This window comes from Kwoniella shivajii, chromosome 1 (genome assembly GCF_035658355.1).
Source record: "Kwoniella shivajii chromosome 1, complete sequence".
Classification (NCBI taxonomy): domain Eukaryota; kingdom Fungi; phylum Basidiomycota; class Tremellomycetes; order Tremellales; family Cryptococcaceae; genus Kwoniella; species Kwoniella shivajii.
The window spans coordinates 3215467-3233088 of NC_085908.1; the positions used below are offsets into that span (position 1 = coordinate 3215467).

A 17622-nucleotide genomic window follows, 5' to 3' on the forward strand; every position below is an offset into this window, starting at 1 on the left:
TATACAATGCATTTTTACATGATATCATATCCTCGTACACAATAGAAGAATCTCTTCGTGACATTTTTAGTAAATCCAGCATTTATTCGTACCGCACTGGGCACTGTATTCATGCCAATTAAATACATCGATTCAGTATCAAAGAACTGACGGTAGACCGACGGTTCGCTTTCCTCCACTTCTCCTGGATTTCGACCACTTATCGGGACAAGCCTGCGAATTGCAATGTGTGTCATGAGTCAGTGATTGCGGGGAGAATACATTGAAACTGGTTGTGTTTCGAAACTTACAATGAAGTAATGCTTGAGAGCATTTTCGAATCTTTCTCGATATTGGTCTGGAGGGATCTGCAAATGAATTCATTGATTACGATCAGTGGTCTATAGTCATGAAATGATGAGATGTTGTACACCTACAATGGTGACATCACCACCTCTTTTCAAAGCCATCTTACCTCTACTCTCGATGGTTTTGAATAGGTTATAACTTCCAATTGCATCCACTAAACCAATGACTAATTCATGTTTACCTTCATCCAACCCTATGAGCAGAGAATAATCCATTATAGATTGGTTCGATAAAAACCGTGTATCCAGAGAGATGGCTTCTTGCAATATCCTTTTTGCGTGAGGTTGGAGTAGCACAAAACCTCTCGATAATCCGTCCAGCCATTCATTATCGAATAAAGTGCCTTCAGCAGCTTTCAGCAAATCGACTTTCCCTTCATTTTCAGTAAAGTTCTTGTTTTTCGGCACTTTTCTGCCTTCAATACCTTTAAGGTCGTATGTTCTTGAAATGGTTTGTTTATAAAATAAATTCTCCATAACTAGAAGATCGAGTTGACGTTTGGTGCCATTCTGTAGATCGTGAATGCGAACTGATACCATCCGTATATCGAGATTAGTCTCGTCCTCCTTTCTGATTGCAAGTGAAATGTTACTAACCATTGTAAAACCCTACAATCTTAGCGAGAGACGTAGCTTTATTATGTGTTCCCGCTAAATGTTCGAAATATGCCGGTGCAATTTCCAGTAACGCATGTCTGTTTAGATGTACACATACAGTATAAGCAAGATTCGTTGATGTAGAGTGATGGATCCAAGGAAAGGGAACAACTTACGTATCGCTCACATTCCATTTACTTACCAATTCTTTTACTATATATCGCTTATCGTGGGTCATGAAGAAGGCGGCTTTGCTTTTCCCACCTTGCGCTTCCCAAGCGTTTGTTCTGCTCAGACTCTGGATCAAGCTCTTATCGATGGCACAGCGTCTACGTAATTTATCAAAGGCACTGGCGTAATATACCGTGCAACCAAGTTTGAGCCGATCGCCCACTGTATAGTTGAATTGGATGTGCGGTCTGTCATCAGTCGAAGTTAAAGCATTATCGACAGTCGACATCATGCCTAACGGTCCCATCAACGAGGACAATGACCGATCTGTGCCCTTCACTCGAATGGACCCGATAGATTCACCGACATCACTTCCTAGTTTCAACAATTGGTTGAACAAGTTGCTAAAGGAGGATGTAACAGATCCCCAGCCTTCTTTGTTGGTGTCGCTCGCAAGTGGTTGAGGGGAACTGGGAACAGTCAGGTGAGCAAGCGTAGGCATAGAAGATTTGATAGACGTGTCAGAGACAGTCCGGGTGGTTGTAGGTCGAAAAGACGAAGGGGGTGCAGATTTCTCCATATCACTCATCAACCTGCGCATTCCTCTAGGCTCCAGAAGAAATCCTGACATGGCATCGGTATCTGAACCTGCTGTTCGGCTCGGTTTGACCGTACTCGTTTTGGAGTCCTTTGTGAGAATCGGATCTTGCGCTATGGCTTTGGTGATGGTCTTCACCAAATCACCCATTCGGTCAGACGATTGAGACTTCCCTTCGACTTGTGTCAGAGATAGCTCCAAGGATGGTTCGTTTGGAGCCAGCGAGAGTCCCAAGAGAGGCTTAGGTGGTTGAGACAATTGTGCTTCTGATTTCTTCTTGGTGACTGTCCTAAGACTTAGGATGTCTCGAGGTGTATCCCGGCGCTTGACTTCCACTGACCAATTTCGAGAGCTTTCGCTCTGCTGCCCTTCCTTCGTCGCCGTAGTATCATGCGCAATCGCGGAGGTTGATATGGAGCCATCCTCTTTGTCGTCAGCAGGGGCAGCAGGTCTCGCGGTGTTTGTAAGCTCAGTGAAGTATTCCAAAGATCTGCGTTAATATATTTTCAGGGCTAGGTCTCGTCGTCGACAGAGGTAGTCAGGACTTACGATAGCGTATACGCGATAATAGATGCTGGCTCGTCCACTCTCACTAGTACTGAGCTTCCGGGCAATGCAAAGATATCATCCTCTCGAGCGTAGTCAGGAATAGGCAAAATAATGTCATTAAGAATGACTTGATCGCAAGAACACTTCCTCAACCAATCGGTTAGTCGGGAAGTCGCACTTTTTACTTCGTCGGCAAGTGATCGACGCATATCATTGATCTCACTGGCAGGGGCAGAGGACAGCCGATCCAGTAGCTGATTCCGGGTTGACAAAAGATTGGACTCCAGGCTTGACAAGGAGTTTGCTGTCTCGTCCTTCTCCTTGCTTGGTACAGGAGGAAGCTTTGAATCTTTATCGTCACACGTCTTACCTTTCTCGTCAAGGTGCGATCGCTGATGGCCAATCACTCATCAGATAGTCCATCTTATGATCGTCGCTTGACTCACCAATGCTGCCAATCTCTTCTGCATCCCATCAAAGAAATCGTTGATCTCTTCTCCGAGTCGATGATTGATTGCAATCCCCCTTTCTTTTCGCACCAAGCCTTCCATAGCTGTGATCACTTGCTCCTTACCGCCTTTCCTCTTGGCGACATTCGGTCCGACTTGCAATTTTGGCAGACGAGTATCCAAGATCGGCACCTCGTCGACGGACAACGAGAGAACGAGTGAAGACGATCTTAACCAGTATGAGGTTGAGTCGGCATGCTCACAGAGGGAAGGAGGATGGAGAATATGAGTGTATAGCAATCTGCAGCCGAAGTCAGCCTTCATATGATTAACAATTTCGATGCCGAGTCTTACGCTTCAAGGAGTTTACCCCAAGAGTAGGACCTGCAACTGTCAATTAGCTCTAGGTTGTGAAGCTTCAAACATGTTCTCCTCACTTCGGTATGCTTTTGAGATCTCTCGCTTCACTAACTCTTTGACATTCTCTGCATTTTGCCCAAACAGCTATCTGACCATATTTCATATCTTGCTTGTCCATTTTCTCCACTCGGAGTGCTACTTTCTTCCCCGCGTGGACCCACCATCTTAGGTGTTCGTTCGAAGAAGCGGTACATCCAGGTCGTGCACAAACCATGTTGTCTTCACTGAATTCGTCTTTTAGATCATTCAGGATATCTTCGATGGTTTTGTCTTTCTCCTCATCCCAATATATAAAAGTAGAATGAGTAGGTCTTTCACAAATATATACTTCCCTTTCGCCATTCTCCAAGATCACTTCGAGACCCGTTGCAAACAGCGTATCTAGGCGTTGCAATTTATTCCAAGCTTCGAAAGTGTCTATGCCGCTCGACAAAGCTCCCAGACCGGCTCGCACATCACCACCAAGCCTGTAGCCTAGAGCTCGTCCTCGCAAAGGATCGGTAGGCTTACTGTCATTCATCAATGTGGATGACCTTGATAGAGTCGGACTTTTGCCGGGTAAACCATCCACTACATATGTTGCCTCCTCATGAATCTCCTGTCTCGCCCTTTCTTGCCTCACGCGGTCTTCCTCCTTCACTCGAAGAAGGAGAGGTGGCATGGGTATAATCAATCCAGGAGTGGTTGAATGGCTTTGGCTTTCAAGCTTTGATAAGATAGCAATATGCCTTTCCGTCGGATGAGGTATATGTGACTTCTCCGGTAATCCTGCCTTAGGCAGATTGACAGAAGACGGGGAGATCTGGACCTTGTGGCTCTCGAGGAACATGCCCGTGACAGGAGTGCTAGGTAGACCAATCTTGTCGTCGGCCGAAGTCGGTAGAGGGATCTCGTGGGAATTTGATGTTCGTCGTTTACCCAGCAAACCTTCCCACACATGCTTAGTGTCTTTCCCTAAACGACGAAAGAATCCCTTCGGATTCTCTCCTTTTCTTTCTTTTAAGGAGTGATTTCGATGTATATCGGTCGAATCGCGTGTGCCTGTAAGTGCGGGAGGATGGTGCATCGTTTTATGCATGATGTTAAATGGAAGAGGCGGTTCGTCCGGTTCGCGAGGTATGCGGAATGCATCCAAAAGTTCGAGTTCTATGTTCATGCTCTGTATTGTGTAAATCTACAGATGATCACGATATTATTTGGCAGGAAACAGCGAGCGAAGAGCGAGAGACGGTTACTAACAAGGAGGTGTAAAATTGCTTCCAATGCCTTCCTTTCCTGATGTTTCTTGACACCTCTCACTACTATCGTACCTCCAACAACAGCAATCTTACCATCTTCTGCCTCCTTTCGAGGTATATCATCCTCACCCCCAGACAATATCACGCTCAGAGACTCTTTCTCATTCCTCGATGATCCCCTTTGCGTTCCTGACCAGGTGGAGTTTCTATCTTCATCAAATTCCTCCGTTGCCGATTGGTCTGCTTCTACCCCCGATTGGTCTGCCGATTCTTCATGTATAGAGCTTGAAGTCTCGGGAGATCCTCTAAAAGAATCCAAAACACCTTTCCTGTTCCTATTAGTTGCGTTGACCATACTTTGTCTCCATGTCCCCACTCCGCTATCCATTGAAGGTGAAGCGAATTGACCCTCCATGAAATCAACCTCAGGTTGCAGTTCAGAGTTTGAATCGAGATTAGGTCCAATAGTCATTTCACTCCATCTACCTCCTGAACCATTCCACCAACTTTTATTTCCACTATTTGAGCCTAAACTAGACTGTGACCGCTTACCGAGAGAATTATCCCTTTTCAGACGTAGGGTACTACTACTCCCACCATGCTTGTAGGAATCAGACGGGAAATGAAGGCAAAACACCGGTTTCAGGATCTCACTATCAAGAACGGATCGCTCAGGTAAGGAAGTGGGTGTCGGCAGTCCAAGATTGGAAAAGTTGCTGTCGGATGGAGAATCGGTCATATGATATTGATTGTCTGAAGTTCCACAATCGTAGTGCGAAGTTTGAGGGAAAGCACCTGGAACATCACGCTGAATGGTATCAATTTGCGGAAACCTGTCTGTGACGTTTTGAGGAATATCAGCGAGGCAGCTAGGCCATGTACAAGTTATTACTGACCTTCGACTACTTCCCATTCGTCCCTATTGTTTATGGAGTACCTCTTGAAACCTTTAAGAGTGCTGACGATCTTGCACCATTCATTCCGTTGCTCATCGCCTTCATCTCTGCATTCATTGACTTCTCCCTGTTTCCTAGAAGATAGAGGCGTGACAGGGTTCGATTCACTGATAGTTGACCTGGAGCTCGAGGCGAATGATGATTGTCGACTTGCTGATCGCAGAGGTGTGAGAGACGATGTAGAGGGAAATGGTGATCCTGGTATAGACGATTTACCTTTCCCCAATGATTCATTATCTTTGTCTTTGATAGAGCCTTTCCAACTTGACTGTTCACTTTTGCCGACCTTTGGATCAGATCCTTTGCTTAGGTTCTCCTCTGCGTCATCTGTTTGACGATGACTAGCTTGAGCTTGCTTCCAAATGGCTTTTCTTCGTAAAGCCCCTTTTGTCCATTCTCGCCAGTCAAGCTCCAGAAGACCTCTTCCTGATCTATCCCTTCCTTGCGACGAACGAGGGAGGACAGCTCCTTCCCATATGGCCTTTTCTATACACTCAACCTGACCTTCAGACCAAAGGCGTTCATCATCCAGCGCGGGATCATGTCGAGCTGTAGGTAGTGCCTCATTACCAGTCGCATGGATTTGCTGTTCTAGCCATTGATGCAGTAAACCACGCAGGTGACGAAGATAAGTGGGAGGAAGACCAGACACGTATTTGCGCGGGGGCAGCGGAGGCGATTTGGGCCTGACACCTAATGAGTCTTTCGGAAGAGGCTGATCTGGGAGTCGTGAAGGTACGTTGGTAGGCGATGCTGAGGCTTTAATAGGAGCTAACATTTCAGCGATTTCCTGAGCGAGCACCGTGAACAGTGGGTCATCTGATGAGATTCAATGCTAAAGCATTATGAAGTCTATTCGTTTCAACACTGTTATCATAAAATTGTTGACGAACAGTGACGATTCAACAGAGGGGAGCAGGAAGTTGACGTTCGATGTTTGCGTGTCTTTTGATTCGTGTTGTCCTTTCGGTAATGATGCGAAGCAAAGATAGCCGCGCTGTTATTTGGTTCAGTTCAAATTGTGAGCTTCTCGAGGTTGGTAGTCAATTATATATATCCATTCACTCATCCTCATGGTCCACAATCTTGCCATTTTGAATCGATTTGCATTATTGAATCGTATTCAATTGCATTATTCTCCACACCCATGCAATCTAACATGTCGCACAGACAACGTCATGTATCTGGGGCATAAGGAATACAAAGTGTGTTGTTACGTAATAGTGTCGACTGTGGAAACTGAAGTGGAGGTTGGGACCATTCCGACGTAAGAGAAAAGAGGTCGTTTGTCGTTGTTGTTGTTGTTGATGATGAAGCTGTGCACGGAGATGAAGCAAATAAGAGGAGCTTTAAACGTCACTGTTCAATACATGTCACTTGTCTCATCACACACTATCATTGCTTGAAGAGAAGCGCATATCGAGTGTTCATAAGTCATCATGTCACTGAGAGACGCAAATTGTTATGCCCTCACTCTGAATCAATCTAAAATAGATCCGAGCGTAATTGAACTGACGGAATCTTTTGGTCCGGCCAACCCAGGAAATAACGTCGAGGCTCGTTATGCTAGAGTGAGAGATAAGAAGGATGAAGAAGCTTATTCCTCGGTGATATACGGTATGTGATATACCTCGCTGTCACCTCGAGTCTCTGTTCTCTTAGCATTCGGATATAGCTGAAAACGAGTGAGTGGAAGTAGATGTGTTGACAGGTGCCAGACTCGCTTCAGTCGGATATACCGTCGAGAAAGCCAAGACAAGGATGTTGCAATTGCACGGACCAGATGAGGATATCCCATTTGAATATACTGGAAAGCTGTAAGTCATTTGGTCAAATCCAGATTGGTCACCTGGGAGTGAAAGCGGAACAGAGCTGATTTTTGCCACACGTAGGAGCTTTGTAAGTGGTACGAGGACGTAAATGACGGTTTAGTAAAATGACATTGATCGATGTACTCTTTCAGGAATGGACGTTCGAGTTCGAAGGGTAAGTATCTTACTGTTCCAAGCAGTGAAGCCAAAGCGTCAGCCTAACATTCACACGTGCAGAAACAAATATCGCTGGACACGCGAAGTATACGGAAAAGACTATATCTGTTCAATTGACCGAAAGCCTGATCCAAGAGTTGAAGTTTGTTTGTGAGTATGGTATCAACAAGACGGATTAGGTGCAAGATCTGTCAGTTGACGTCGCGATCAAATACAGAGCAAGAGAAACTACGAGCAAAGGCCCAGGAAGGATACAAATATTACATTATAATATTGATCGATTTCGAAATGAGATTAGAGATGTCAGGGGATTAGAAACGATCTTGATAGCTAGGTAAGTGATTGAATGACATCGACTTCTGAATTGAAGACAGATGGATGCTATATTTACATTGTTCTCCTAGTTTGTTATGCCTATTGGACGCAGCAGAAGACAGAAATACCCCCACGAGAACATCATCTGGAAGTAGCAAGTTAGTCAAAGCACCCGATCCATCGATTGAGAAGGGCGTGCCCCCAGTACCTCCACGACCTCAACGAGTCATAAGTGAAGATGATTTTGAACCTGTATGTACAATGTTCTCACTTTCAACCCTTGTTATGCGGTCTGATTCATCGGATCATTGATGTCAGGAAAACCCAAACGAATTGATAATCTCAATGACTAGTGATTCAGATGAGAATATTGCCAAGGCTAATAATCTGTTGGAGGTAATTTTGATTTTCATCCTCATATTTCTCTTGGCCCGCTCGTACTAATCGTCATGTCTCATCCGTCATCTTCACACAGGACCCTCACGTTTTATTCATTGTGATTCGAACGAAAACTGCCGAAGCAGCTCAAAGAGCATTGGAGGTGTCTCTCGGTGTGACCAGGTGAATACGTTATTCCAGCTCTGACATGGTGTAAGCTGAATTCGGTTGGATATGTAGATATCGTCATCATGAAAATCTAGCAGATCTACATCAATATGTCATAGAAGAAGAGATATTTGAGGGAAAGACATCCATCACATCCAGTCTAGGACCTAGGTCAGGATCAGGATCAAAGGTCATAAACCTGAATGACGAATCTCCAGTGTAAGTCAAACTTAATTTCATACTTTCCTCCTACTCAAACTTGTCAGTGCATGGTACAATCTCGATGTTGGCATTCTCCTCAAATTTTCTTTTCATTCTTCATAGACCAAAAACACCACCTGCAACAGGGAAGAAACAATGGAGTCCACCTCCAAATATAGCTATTTATTTATCGACTATAGAATTACCGGATCTGAAACCTGGACGTAGAGAACATCTAAAACATGTATCAAGTTCTAGCAGTAATAAAGATACCAACAAAGCAACAGATATACCGCCAATACCTTCAACAATATCTTCCCAGTATCTAAACGCACCTCTTCCAACTGCAGCTCCAAACGAAAGTCCTTCATCATCACAGCATACAAATCCTTCGAAACGTACCTCTTCTTTCGGCAGACTGTTTCGTACACATTCATAGTCTTTGTCTGGTCATGTTGCTAGGGATATAGAAATGACGATGTGTCCGTGACAATTGATTGTATTCACTAGGTATATAGAGCCAAATCCACATGCATAAAATGCCACGAATAATAAAATTTATATAAAAACGAAACAAAGTGAAAAAGATGCTATATTGATGTATACATTACTAAATCTTCCTTTCAGACATTACCGTTTCGTTTACTTCTCATCCATTCCATCGTTTAATCAACCTCTTCCATGGAGCCACCGGCTTCCTCGAGAGCAGGAACATCGGCATCGGCAGCAGGAGCAGGTGTGGGCTCAGCCTCAGCATCGATAGAAAGACCAAGGGCGATCATTCGGTTGATTCGTTGAGCAAAGTCTTGAGGAGCGGTAAGGGTGAAACCGGAAGTAAGGAGAGCAGTCTCGAAGAGCAAGTAGGTAAGATCTCGAACGGTCTTATCGGATTTGTCTTCGGCGACTCGAGACTTGAGCTCTTTGATGATGGGGTGGGTGGGGTTGAGTTCCATAGTCTTCTTAGAGGCCATGTAAGATGACATGGAAGAATCTCGGAGAGCTTGAGCCTTCATGATTCGCTCCATGTTGGATGACCAACCGAATTGACCGGTAACAAGAACGCAAGGGGAGTCAGTGATTCGGTTTGAGACAACAACCTTCTCAACTTTGTCGGCGAGGTTTTCCTTGATGGCAGAACAAAGACCCTCAAATTCCTTAGCCTCCTTCTCTCTCGCCTCTTTCTCCTCAGGGGTCTCCTCAAGCTCGAGACCTTCTTTGGATACACAGACGAGTTTTTTGCCATCGAACTCCTTGAGTTGGGTGACAGCGTACTCATCGATAGGGTCAACAAGAAGCAAGACCTCGAAGCCCTTCTTCTTGAGGACCTCAAGGAAGGGTGAGTCCTTGACGGCTTCAAGAGATTCACCGGTAAGGTAGTAGATTGATTTTTGGACCTCAGGCATTCGGGTAATGTAGTCTTTGAAAGAGGTCATCTCGTCAACAGACTTGGTGGAGTGGAATCGGAGGAATTCGGCAATCTTGCTTCGGTTGGTAGCGTCTTCGTGGATACCGAGCTTGAGGTTCTTGGAGAAAGCAGTGTAAAATTTGTCGAAGTTCTCTTTGTCTTCAGCAACCTCTGAGATGAGCTCGAGAGCCTTCTTAACAAGGTTCTTTCGGACGACCTTGAGGATCTTGTTTTGTTGAAGGGTTTCTCGAGAGATGTTAAGGGGAAGATCCTCGGAATCAACGAGACCAACAATGAAATTGAGGTATTCGGGGATGAGGTCCTCGTTATCTTCGGAGATGAAGACTCGTCTGACGTAAAGTTTGATGTTATGTCTCTTCTTCTTGGTCTCAAAGAGATCAAATGGTGCTCGTTTAGGAACGAAAAGCATAGCCTTGAACTCGAGTTGACCCTCAACAGAGAAGTGCTTAACGGCAAGGTGGTCTTCCCAGTCGTTTGAGATGGACTTGTAGAAGCTTGCGTATTCGTCTTGAGTGACTTCAGATGGGTTTCTATTGCAAGCGAATTGTTTAGCTTCGCTCAGGTTAACAGGACATTGAATAAACTCACCTGGTCCAGATAGGTTTTTGCTTGTTCAACTCCTCGTTCTCGGTGGTGGTCTCCTTGACCTTCTTGGTCTTTTTGGTCTTCTTGGCGGAATCCTCATCCTCAACCTCCTCGATCTTGGTCTCACCTTCCTTTACTTCCTCCTCTTCATCGTCGACCTCCTTCTCGGTCTCCTTAGTGACAACAAGTTGAATGGGGTAAGAGATGAATTCGGACTAACGATGTAACATCATGTCAGCTGGGGCCGAAGATACTTGAAGGTTGAGAAGTTGTACTCACGTGTTTCTTTACGATTTCTCGGATTCTCTTCTCTTCAAGGTATTCTTTAAGATCCTCCTTGATGAAGAGTTTCATCGAGGTACCTCGACCAAGTCGGGGACCGTCAACGTCTTCGGTGATGGTGAATGTACCACCGGCAGCTGACTCCCAAATGTATTGCTCGTCATCGTTGTGCTTGGTGGTTACTTGTACCTTTTCGGCGACAAGGTATGAAGAGTAGAAACCAACACCGAATTGACCTATACGTCGTTGTCAGCTTTGTACTCCTTTTAGATAACATGGATGGGAAAGTCTGATCTTATCACTTACCAATCATACTGATATCAGCACCTGAGCTGAGGGCTTCCATAAAAGCTTTTGTACCGGATTTGGCGATCGTACCGAGGTTGTTAACGAGATCAGCCTTGGTCATACCGATACCGGTATCTCGGATGGTGAGAGTACCTTCCTCCTTGTTGGGGGTGATTCGGATGTAAAGGTCCTTCTCTGAATCGAGTTGAGAAGGGTCTGTGAGAGCTGCATATCTGATTTTGTCAAGAGCATCGGAACAATTGGAAATCAATTCTCGAAGGAAAATTTCCTTGTTGGAGTAGAAAGTGTTGATGATGAGATCAAGAAGTTGAGAGATCTCAGCTTGGAAACCAAAAGTCTCGGCTTGTCCAGACATGACGAATGAAGGTATCTATACTGCAATGGAGAAGGAAGGACATACAGAAACGCAGATATAATCAGCAACTTTCATCAGAATGACAGCAAAGTTGCTTTCGGCTGAGATTGATGACTCACGAGTAGATTTTTTGTTGGCAGGATATAGATGTTCTAGTTCTACTTTGTGATGTAGATTTTGATGTTGTTTTTGAGAACAGAAAATGAGAGAAAAAAAATAGGTCTGAGAGGAAGAGAGAAAAGTAAAACCAAAAGGTGTCTGAGGTGCTGAAATACTTTCTAACTATCGTCCATGGACGATGCTACGGTGGTGGTTGAGTGAGAGTGATGATTTTTGGTGGAGGGAACGAGGAATGACTGGAACTTTCCATTATGATCCATCTAAACAGGGGGGTTCAATAAACAAACATGTGTGTGGCGAATCTGCAAGCCTAACAATTACGTTTGAGCCGGGAGATCATGGGTTAGGCGTGACCCGATTTACCTTTTCATTTGAAATCACACGCGAGGTTTGAATGGGGTTAGGTATTTCGGGTGCAAATCATTGTCGAAAACATGGGAATCCGGCTTAAGCTTAAAAGCATAATTCTTTCCCAGGTCAATGTGATCGACGGAGAGTGTACAATTGGTTATCCGATTGATAGAGCTCGAACAGACGAGACGATGTCCGCCTCCTTCACTGTGGATCTGCTTAGCCCTCCATCGACTGTCAAAACCGTTGCGTCACCTGGCTTGACGGAAGATCAGCAGGCAAAACTGCATAATCTTGAGCAACATTTCGGTCAACAGAATTTCAAACTGCCCATCAGCGAAAATGCGGAACAGGGAAGGGAGCTCACCGAGAGGGAGATGATGTACATGGTAAGAACTGTATAGAATCACGCGCGATCATCGAAAATACATTGGCTGATCAGAGAACCATTGACAGTCCAGAGAAACCTTTGTGAGGTGAATAATCTCCATGAATATTCGCTTTGAATGTCCTGATAATCGTGCCGAGTTCTTTCTGTAGATATCTCATAGGTAAGTGAGACCCTTTCCACCACCACTTTGTTTTGTGTCTCTTATGGCTCTTCCTCAGCAACGAAATGGGACTTGCAAGCTACCATAATTCGTCTGGAGGCCTGTATCGTATGGCGTCGGACGGAAGATATTGAGAATGTCGAACGTATGGCAGCCGAGTGTAGTCCCGAAGTCAGTCATTCTCATTACAGGTGAAACCTCCATATGATTTGACATTGATCATATGTCCATCTACTTCAGTCTCAACAAGGTAAATATACACTTATGGGGTTCTCGACAAAAGGTCAACCGATTATATCCATTTACCCTAATCGAAAAAATATGCCTTATGAAGAGAAACGTACGTTCGAGGGTTTCAGTGGTCGGGCCAATGGCATGGTAAGTTTTGATATGGCAAAAAGCAAGCAACAGAACTGATAATGAAGGTTACACAGGTGTACATGTTGGAGAGAGCTCGAGATTTGATGCCTGCTGGTGTAACGTAAGTCGACTGAACTATCCTTAAAGGTCCTGGCATTTCGCTCATTCATCGGCAACAGAAATGCATTAGTCATCTTCAACTTCACAGGGAAGAAACAAGGCCCTTCTACACCAATATCTGTGAGATTTTTTTTTTCCACTCAGTTTGTTCGATCCGTTACCACCCAGACTGATCTTTTATCAGGTCATAACACAAGCCAACCACATACTTTCTTCCTATTATCCCGAAACGTTGGGGCTCAATATTTTCCAGAATATGCCTTGGCTCTACAAAACTCTGATTAGCATCGTCTGGCCATTTGTGGATCCAAACACGAAAATGAAGGTCAAATTCGCATCCGCAGAAGATCAAGAGCTAGTCAAGGATGGTGACATCGATGCGAATCAACTTGTCAAGGAGGCAGGTGGCGATTTAGAAGTGAGCGAATGGTTGCTCGGGATCGTTGAACCGAAAGTATGCTAGCTCATATGCGATCCAACTTTCTAGATCTCCTACGATCACGATACTTATTGGCCGTCATTGGTTCAAACCTGCTTGAAATTGCGGGCCGATGAAGAGGAACGATGGCGGGCTTTGGGCGAACGTAGAGTTGGGCGAGAAGAAAAGTTTTTCAAGCGAGCTGTCCCTCTGTACAAGGTCTAGCGGAGCAAACAGAAATCTTCATTCACATATATAGAAGGGCAGTCTCATCAGTTGCTCATGATGATGATACACACCATTAATCATATTGGAATAACAGATGCAGCGTGCAGATGGGGTGACTAACCGTTTTTTTGACATGTGGTAATTCAGTTAAACCGGAGAGGGTTAATATAGGCATACCATATTCCGGCAAAGCGATGTGAATGTTTACAGTGAGGCGCGCCAACCCTCCATCCCAGTTTGCGAGATGTCCTCCGTGCCTAGATGTTTTAAATTGTACCTGGGAGACCGTAAGATGGCATCATCACCCAGCCGTAAATCCGAAAAACAAGGCGAATTGCCCTGAATGAAATGACCATGAAAAAAAGGAAAGGAGACCACCCTGTCCACTGCGTCACTGAATGATACCGAGTACTACGAGTAGACATCTGGGAATGGAAGTGGTACCTCGAACATCAACACTGTCACAGATAGAAAGCAAAAATCGATCTCCTTGGAGAACCAGGTATCGCCATAGCAGAGAACAAAGGTAGCAAGGAGATAGATAATACACAAACTATATAAATCAGGAGTATCGTTCTGATTTGTTTGATTAGATTATTCGCGAACTCTGACATCACCCCTTCCTTTTCGATCATTTAAACAATCTCCTTCCATTCCCGGGGAAAAGTAACAAAAAAACGCCACTTGGGATTTTAGTGTGCTCAACATCGCAAAACATCCCACCATCATCATCAACCTTTTCATCATCATCTTTTCTTCAGCCTATTCAAAGGATCGGTCCTAGAACCATCTCAATCGTATATCAGCCACAACAGATCTGCCCCAGTTGTGCCTGTCTTTCTCATCTCACTAGGATAGATTAGAATATACACGTCTTTTCTAAATCAAATACGTTCGAGTAGCAATCATGTCAGACATAAAACACCAAGACGCTTCTTCACTGTCGAAGGCCACATCAGATACAAAACCCACCGCCTCGTCATCCACCAGTCCGGAGTCAAAGCCTATAGATAAGAAGGAGGAAGAGGACGAGGATCCCGAGGTGAGTTCGATCAGCTCATCGTGCTGACGGCATAACTGACCATGCTGCTACTATGCACTCTTCGCTTGTGTGACACCTTTGAAATGATCGATCTACAGTCACAAGAAGATGTCATCGACATGGAGACGTTCCAACAGATCATGGACATGGATGAAGAAGATGACGCCGATGAGGAAGACGGCGAAAAACATGCATTCTCAAAAGGTATTGTTTGGGGTTATTTCGAACAAGCTGAAGCTACGTTCCAAGAGATGGAAGATGCTATGTGAGTGATCACCCGATCGATACGTTTAGTCAATCAGGTAGTCAATCGGGTGATACTTTTAGTCAAGTTGGAGCGCTGACGAGAGTTTCTTACTACCTCAATTATCCTTCTTTAAATGGATCACGTATTCGTCCCAATATTTCCATTGCTTCACCACTTCATGTGCTCTTGTTCACTTCCCACGCCTTGATCACCTTTTTCACACCTCACTAAACATCACAACCGATCTCATATACATCTATCCATCGATTTCTATCCACCTGGTCGTAGTGTTGCCAAAGATCTGAACAAACTTTCATCTCTTGGTCATTTCCTCAAAGGTTCGTCAGCCGCACTGGGTATCATCAAAGTCCAAGCATCATGCGAGAAAATGCAACATTATGGTAACAAGAGGGATGAAGAAGCCGGGATTAGTCTTGAGCCTACAGAGGCGTTGAAGAGGATCCAGGACTTATTGACTGCTTGTAAAAAGGATTATCAGGTCGCTAAGAAATGGATGGAGAATCTTTATGAAGAAGACAAATAAAGTCTGACGTTACAATCGAAGTACGCTTTTCATGTGCATCAACGCACTAAGTAGATGAACTTTATTGATCATCTTATTTGGATGTTCTCCACCACCATATTTCCAAAGATATCCTTCCTTTTTGGTACTCTCAGTTGTCCTCTCCTCATGTCTCTTAATCCAGTCTTCCCCTTGAATTTCAGGATCATTCTCTTTTCTCAAACTTGTAGCATTTTCCCAAAGCATAGGTGATTTCTTGGTTACATTTGACTCGTTAGATTAGAAGTTTCGTAATTATGAAGCGCAAAGAGGAATGTATGTGATTATTGCATCAATGAAGTGGTACATGTTCACATTGCGTATTCGTATGAAGTGTCTAGTCACCTGGTTCTTCTTTCCCCATGACAGCACTCTCCTCACCCTCAGCTCTTTCCTCCCAACCACCTTGTACCCGTATGACGCCTTCTTCTATCTGGCTGTTCCTTACCAACCTTTCTCCGATATCCATTATACTTTCGGGTACATCATCAATGTCATCTTCGTCTTCGCCCATTCGTGTCAAGCCTTGACTCTCTCCTGCCGGTCTGTTGACTGAAGGTAAACCTAATCGACCTTCACGTAACGCTTCTTCATACGCTTCATGTGCTTCTTCGTCTTCCTCATCTTCATCAAAGGGTGTATCACGAGGCATGAATAATGGAGTTTGACTCATACGCCTTCGACCTGCACTACCACTCGGCCCAGGTGTAGAACTGTCTTCTCTCCCGAAAGGCGTTACGGAAGGCGTACTGGTGCCACCTCTTCTGGAGTTAGGTACGGCCGACACCGATCGAGTCGCATTTCTCATGTTAGGAGCATTAACACTTTGTGACCTTGCTTGAGCGCCCGGCTCGACCGATAATGAAGTTGAAGAATATCGTATCGCACCTGTCCCTTGTTTCGAACGGGACCGTGAACGAGCAGATGCTATAGATGCCGAACGAGATGATAGACGGGATGATGGCGGTGCATATTGTGAAGCTGGAAGAGGTGGATATGGTTCGATTATCAGTACTATCTGAACAGACGAAGTGCCGAATCCTGTAAAAGACTATGTCAGCCTGGAAAAGGAAACATTCATGAGTTTGAGTGAAATGTTTATCTACCTTTATACGTTACGTCCACATCAGGTTTCCAATCTTTGATGTTTGTCTCTTCGACTGATTCTGTAATGTCAGTATCATCCAGATCAGGCTCCGCCTTGATTCTTAAACCGTCCTCATCCACTACATCTTGAGCTGTATGACTCAGGCCCTGCATTGGAGGAGACCCATCTTGATCCATTTCTTCCAATTGGGTAGCGACTGATCGAGAACGTGTTCGGGATCTACGCGGGGTCTTTGAGACTCGAGACGAGGAAGTTGTGGGTCTGCGTTTCGAAGGAGATGGTTCCGGTATGGGTTCGGGGGGAGGTGTAGGTGGTCTCAACGAGAATGATTTATCCTATAAATACTGTCAGGTAAAGCACTTTGGAAATTCACGGGATTGAAAATACCTTTAATAATACAACTTCTGTTCGAGTGGTGGTTCTCAAGAAATAACAATATTGATAGCCCTCTAATGAAAGAGGAGATCAGTCAGACCGGTCCTTTTGATCGCGGATGTATTATGATAACGTACCACCACGTTCGACGTGTACTTTATGTTTCTTCTGCGACCGAGCAGAATATAATAGCTCCGACATTTTAGGTTGCAATGCTCCTATCACCAGCTGTAATACTCGATCAGACATCCAGTCGACCTGTGACGTCAAGTGGGTTTCATATGAGCACCATATTTGAGGATTCTCTCAGGTGAAATGCGGAAGACTCACATGTCTTTCATCTAGATATAGAAAAAGCGGGATAACTCGATAGTTTGAAACCCGGAGGTAGAATGCATTCCGTGTCGAAAAGTGCATGGTGTGTGATTCTGGCGATCGGTTCCCTATCTACTGAAACAGCGAACCAGAAACCCGCTTGAATGTCCTGGCCGAGGGTGTGATTTTGGGATGTCGTGCAAATCTATCGTCGACAACAGCGATTCAATTCATTCTTCAGACCACTTAGTCTCTCTCTATATTATCGATCATCATCATCATCAATGCCATCATCGTGATAAGCAATTGATACCTTCCACGTCATCGTATTTTGTTTCTGTAAGCTACTACAGAGCGGGATCAAATATCTTTGCTAGGTGCACCGCGTCGTTCCCCTCTCCTTCTTCTCTTTCATTCTTTCCGCTGACGAATCGATAATAAAGATACATAAGTTTAGTGCTCGTTTCACCATTCATCATTGCTCCTTTACCTA

At 44.6% G+C, this 17622-nt stretch overlaps 6 protein-coding genes across 6 annotated transcripts; 3 read left to right on the forward strand and 3 right to left on the reverse strand.

Moving 5' to 3' along the window:
* Positions 1-138: 138 nt before the first annotated feature.
* Positions 139-6103, reverse strand: IL334_001182 (uncharacterized protein; the record flags this gene model as incomplete). The annotated part of the gene is made up of 11 exons (XM_062932940.1): positions 139-213; positions 291-347; positions 417-877; positions 945-1042; positions 1121-2203; positions 2263-2654; positions 2709-3012; positions 3066-3095; positions 3149-4305; positions 4371-5206; positions 5266-6103. The coding sequence occupies 11 exons, from the start codon at positions 6101-6103 to the stop codon at positions 139-141; spliced, it is 5331 nt and encodes a 1776-aa protein (XP_062788991.1).
* Positions 6104-6764: 661 nt separating this feature from the next.
* IL334_001183 (uncharacterized protein) lies at positions 6765-8814 on the forward strand (the record flags this gene model as incomplete). The annotated part of the gene is made up of 11 exons (XM_062932941.1): positions 6765-6942; positions 7025-7142; positions 7218-7224; positions 7289-7311; positions 7374-7463; positions 7531-7647; positions 7718-7880; positions 7947-8024; positions 8104-8189; positions 8247-8393; positions 8499-8814. 11 exons carry the CDS (start codon positions 6765-6767, stop codon positions 8812-8814), a joined length of 1323 nt encoding a protein of 440 aa, XP_062788992.1.
* Positions 8815-9040: 226 nt separating this feature from the next.
* Positions 9041-11332, reverse strand: IL334_001184 (uncharacterized protein; the record flags this gene model as incomplete). Its single annotated transcript, XM_062932942.1, has 4 exons — positions 9041-10331; positions 10390-10601; positions 10666-10904; positions 10975-11332. The coding sequence occupies 4 exons, from the start codon at positions 11330-11332 to the stop codon at positions 9041-9043; spliced, it is 2100 nt and encodes a 699-aa protein (XP_062788993.1).
* A 662-nt stretch (positions 11333-11994) lies between these two features.
* On the forward strand, positions 11995-13477 carry IL334_001185 (uncharacterized protein; the record flags this gene model as incomplete). Its single annotated transcript, XM_062932943.1, has 9 exons — positions 11995-12192; positions 12260-12279; positions 12344-12354; positions 12413-12525; positions 12595-12732; positions 12789-12835; positions 12894-12954; positions 13019-13252; positions 13322-13477. 9 exons carry the CDS (start codon positions 11995-11997, stop codon positions 13475-13477), a joined length of 978 nt encoding a protein of 325 aa, XP_062788994.1.
* Positions 13478-14387: 910 nt separating this feature from the next.
* Positions 14388-15313, forward strand: IL334_001186 (uncharacterized protein; the record flags this gene model as incomplete). Its single annotated transcript, XM_062932944.1, has 3 exons — positions 14388-14522; positions 14621-14787; positions 15058-15313. The coding sequence occupies 3 exons, from the start codon at positions 14388-14390 to the stop codon at positions 15311-15313; spliced, it is 558 nt and encodes a 185-aa protein (XP_062788995.1).
* A 355-nt stretch (positions 15314-15668) lies between these two features.
* Positions 15669-17231, reverse strand: IL334_001187 (uncharacterized protein; the record flags this gene model as incomplete). Its single annotated transcript, XM_062932945.1, has 5 exons — positions 15669-16372; positions 16438-16774; positions 16827-16888; positions 16952-17072; positions 17145-17231. 5 exons carry the CDS (start codon positions 17229-17231, stop codon positions 15669-15671), a joined length of 1311 nt encoding a protein of 436 aa, XP_062788996.1.
* Between the last annotated feature and the right edge of the window lie 391 nt (positions 17232-17622).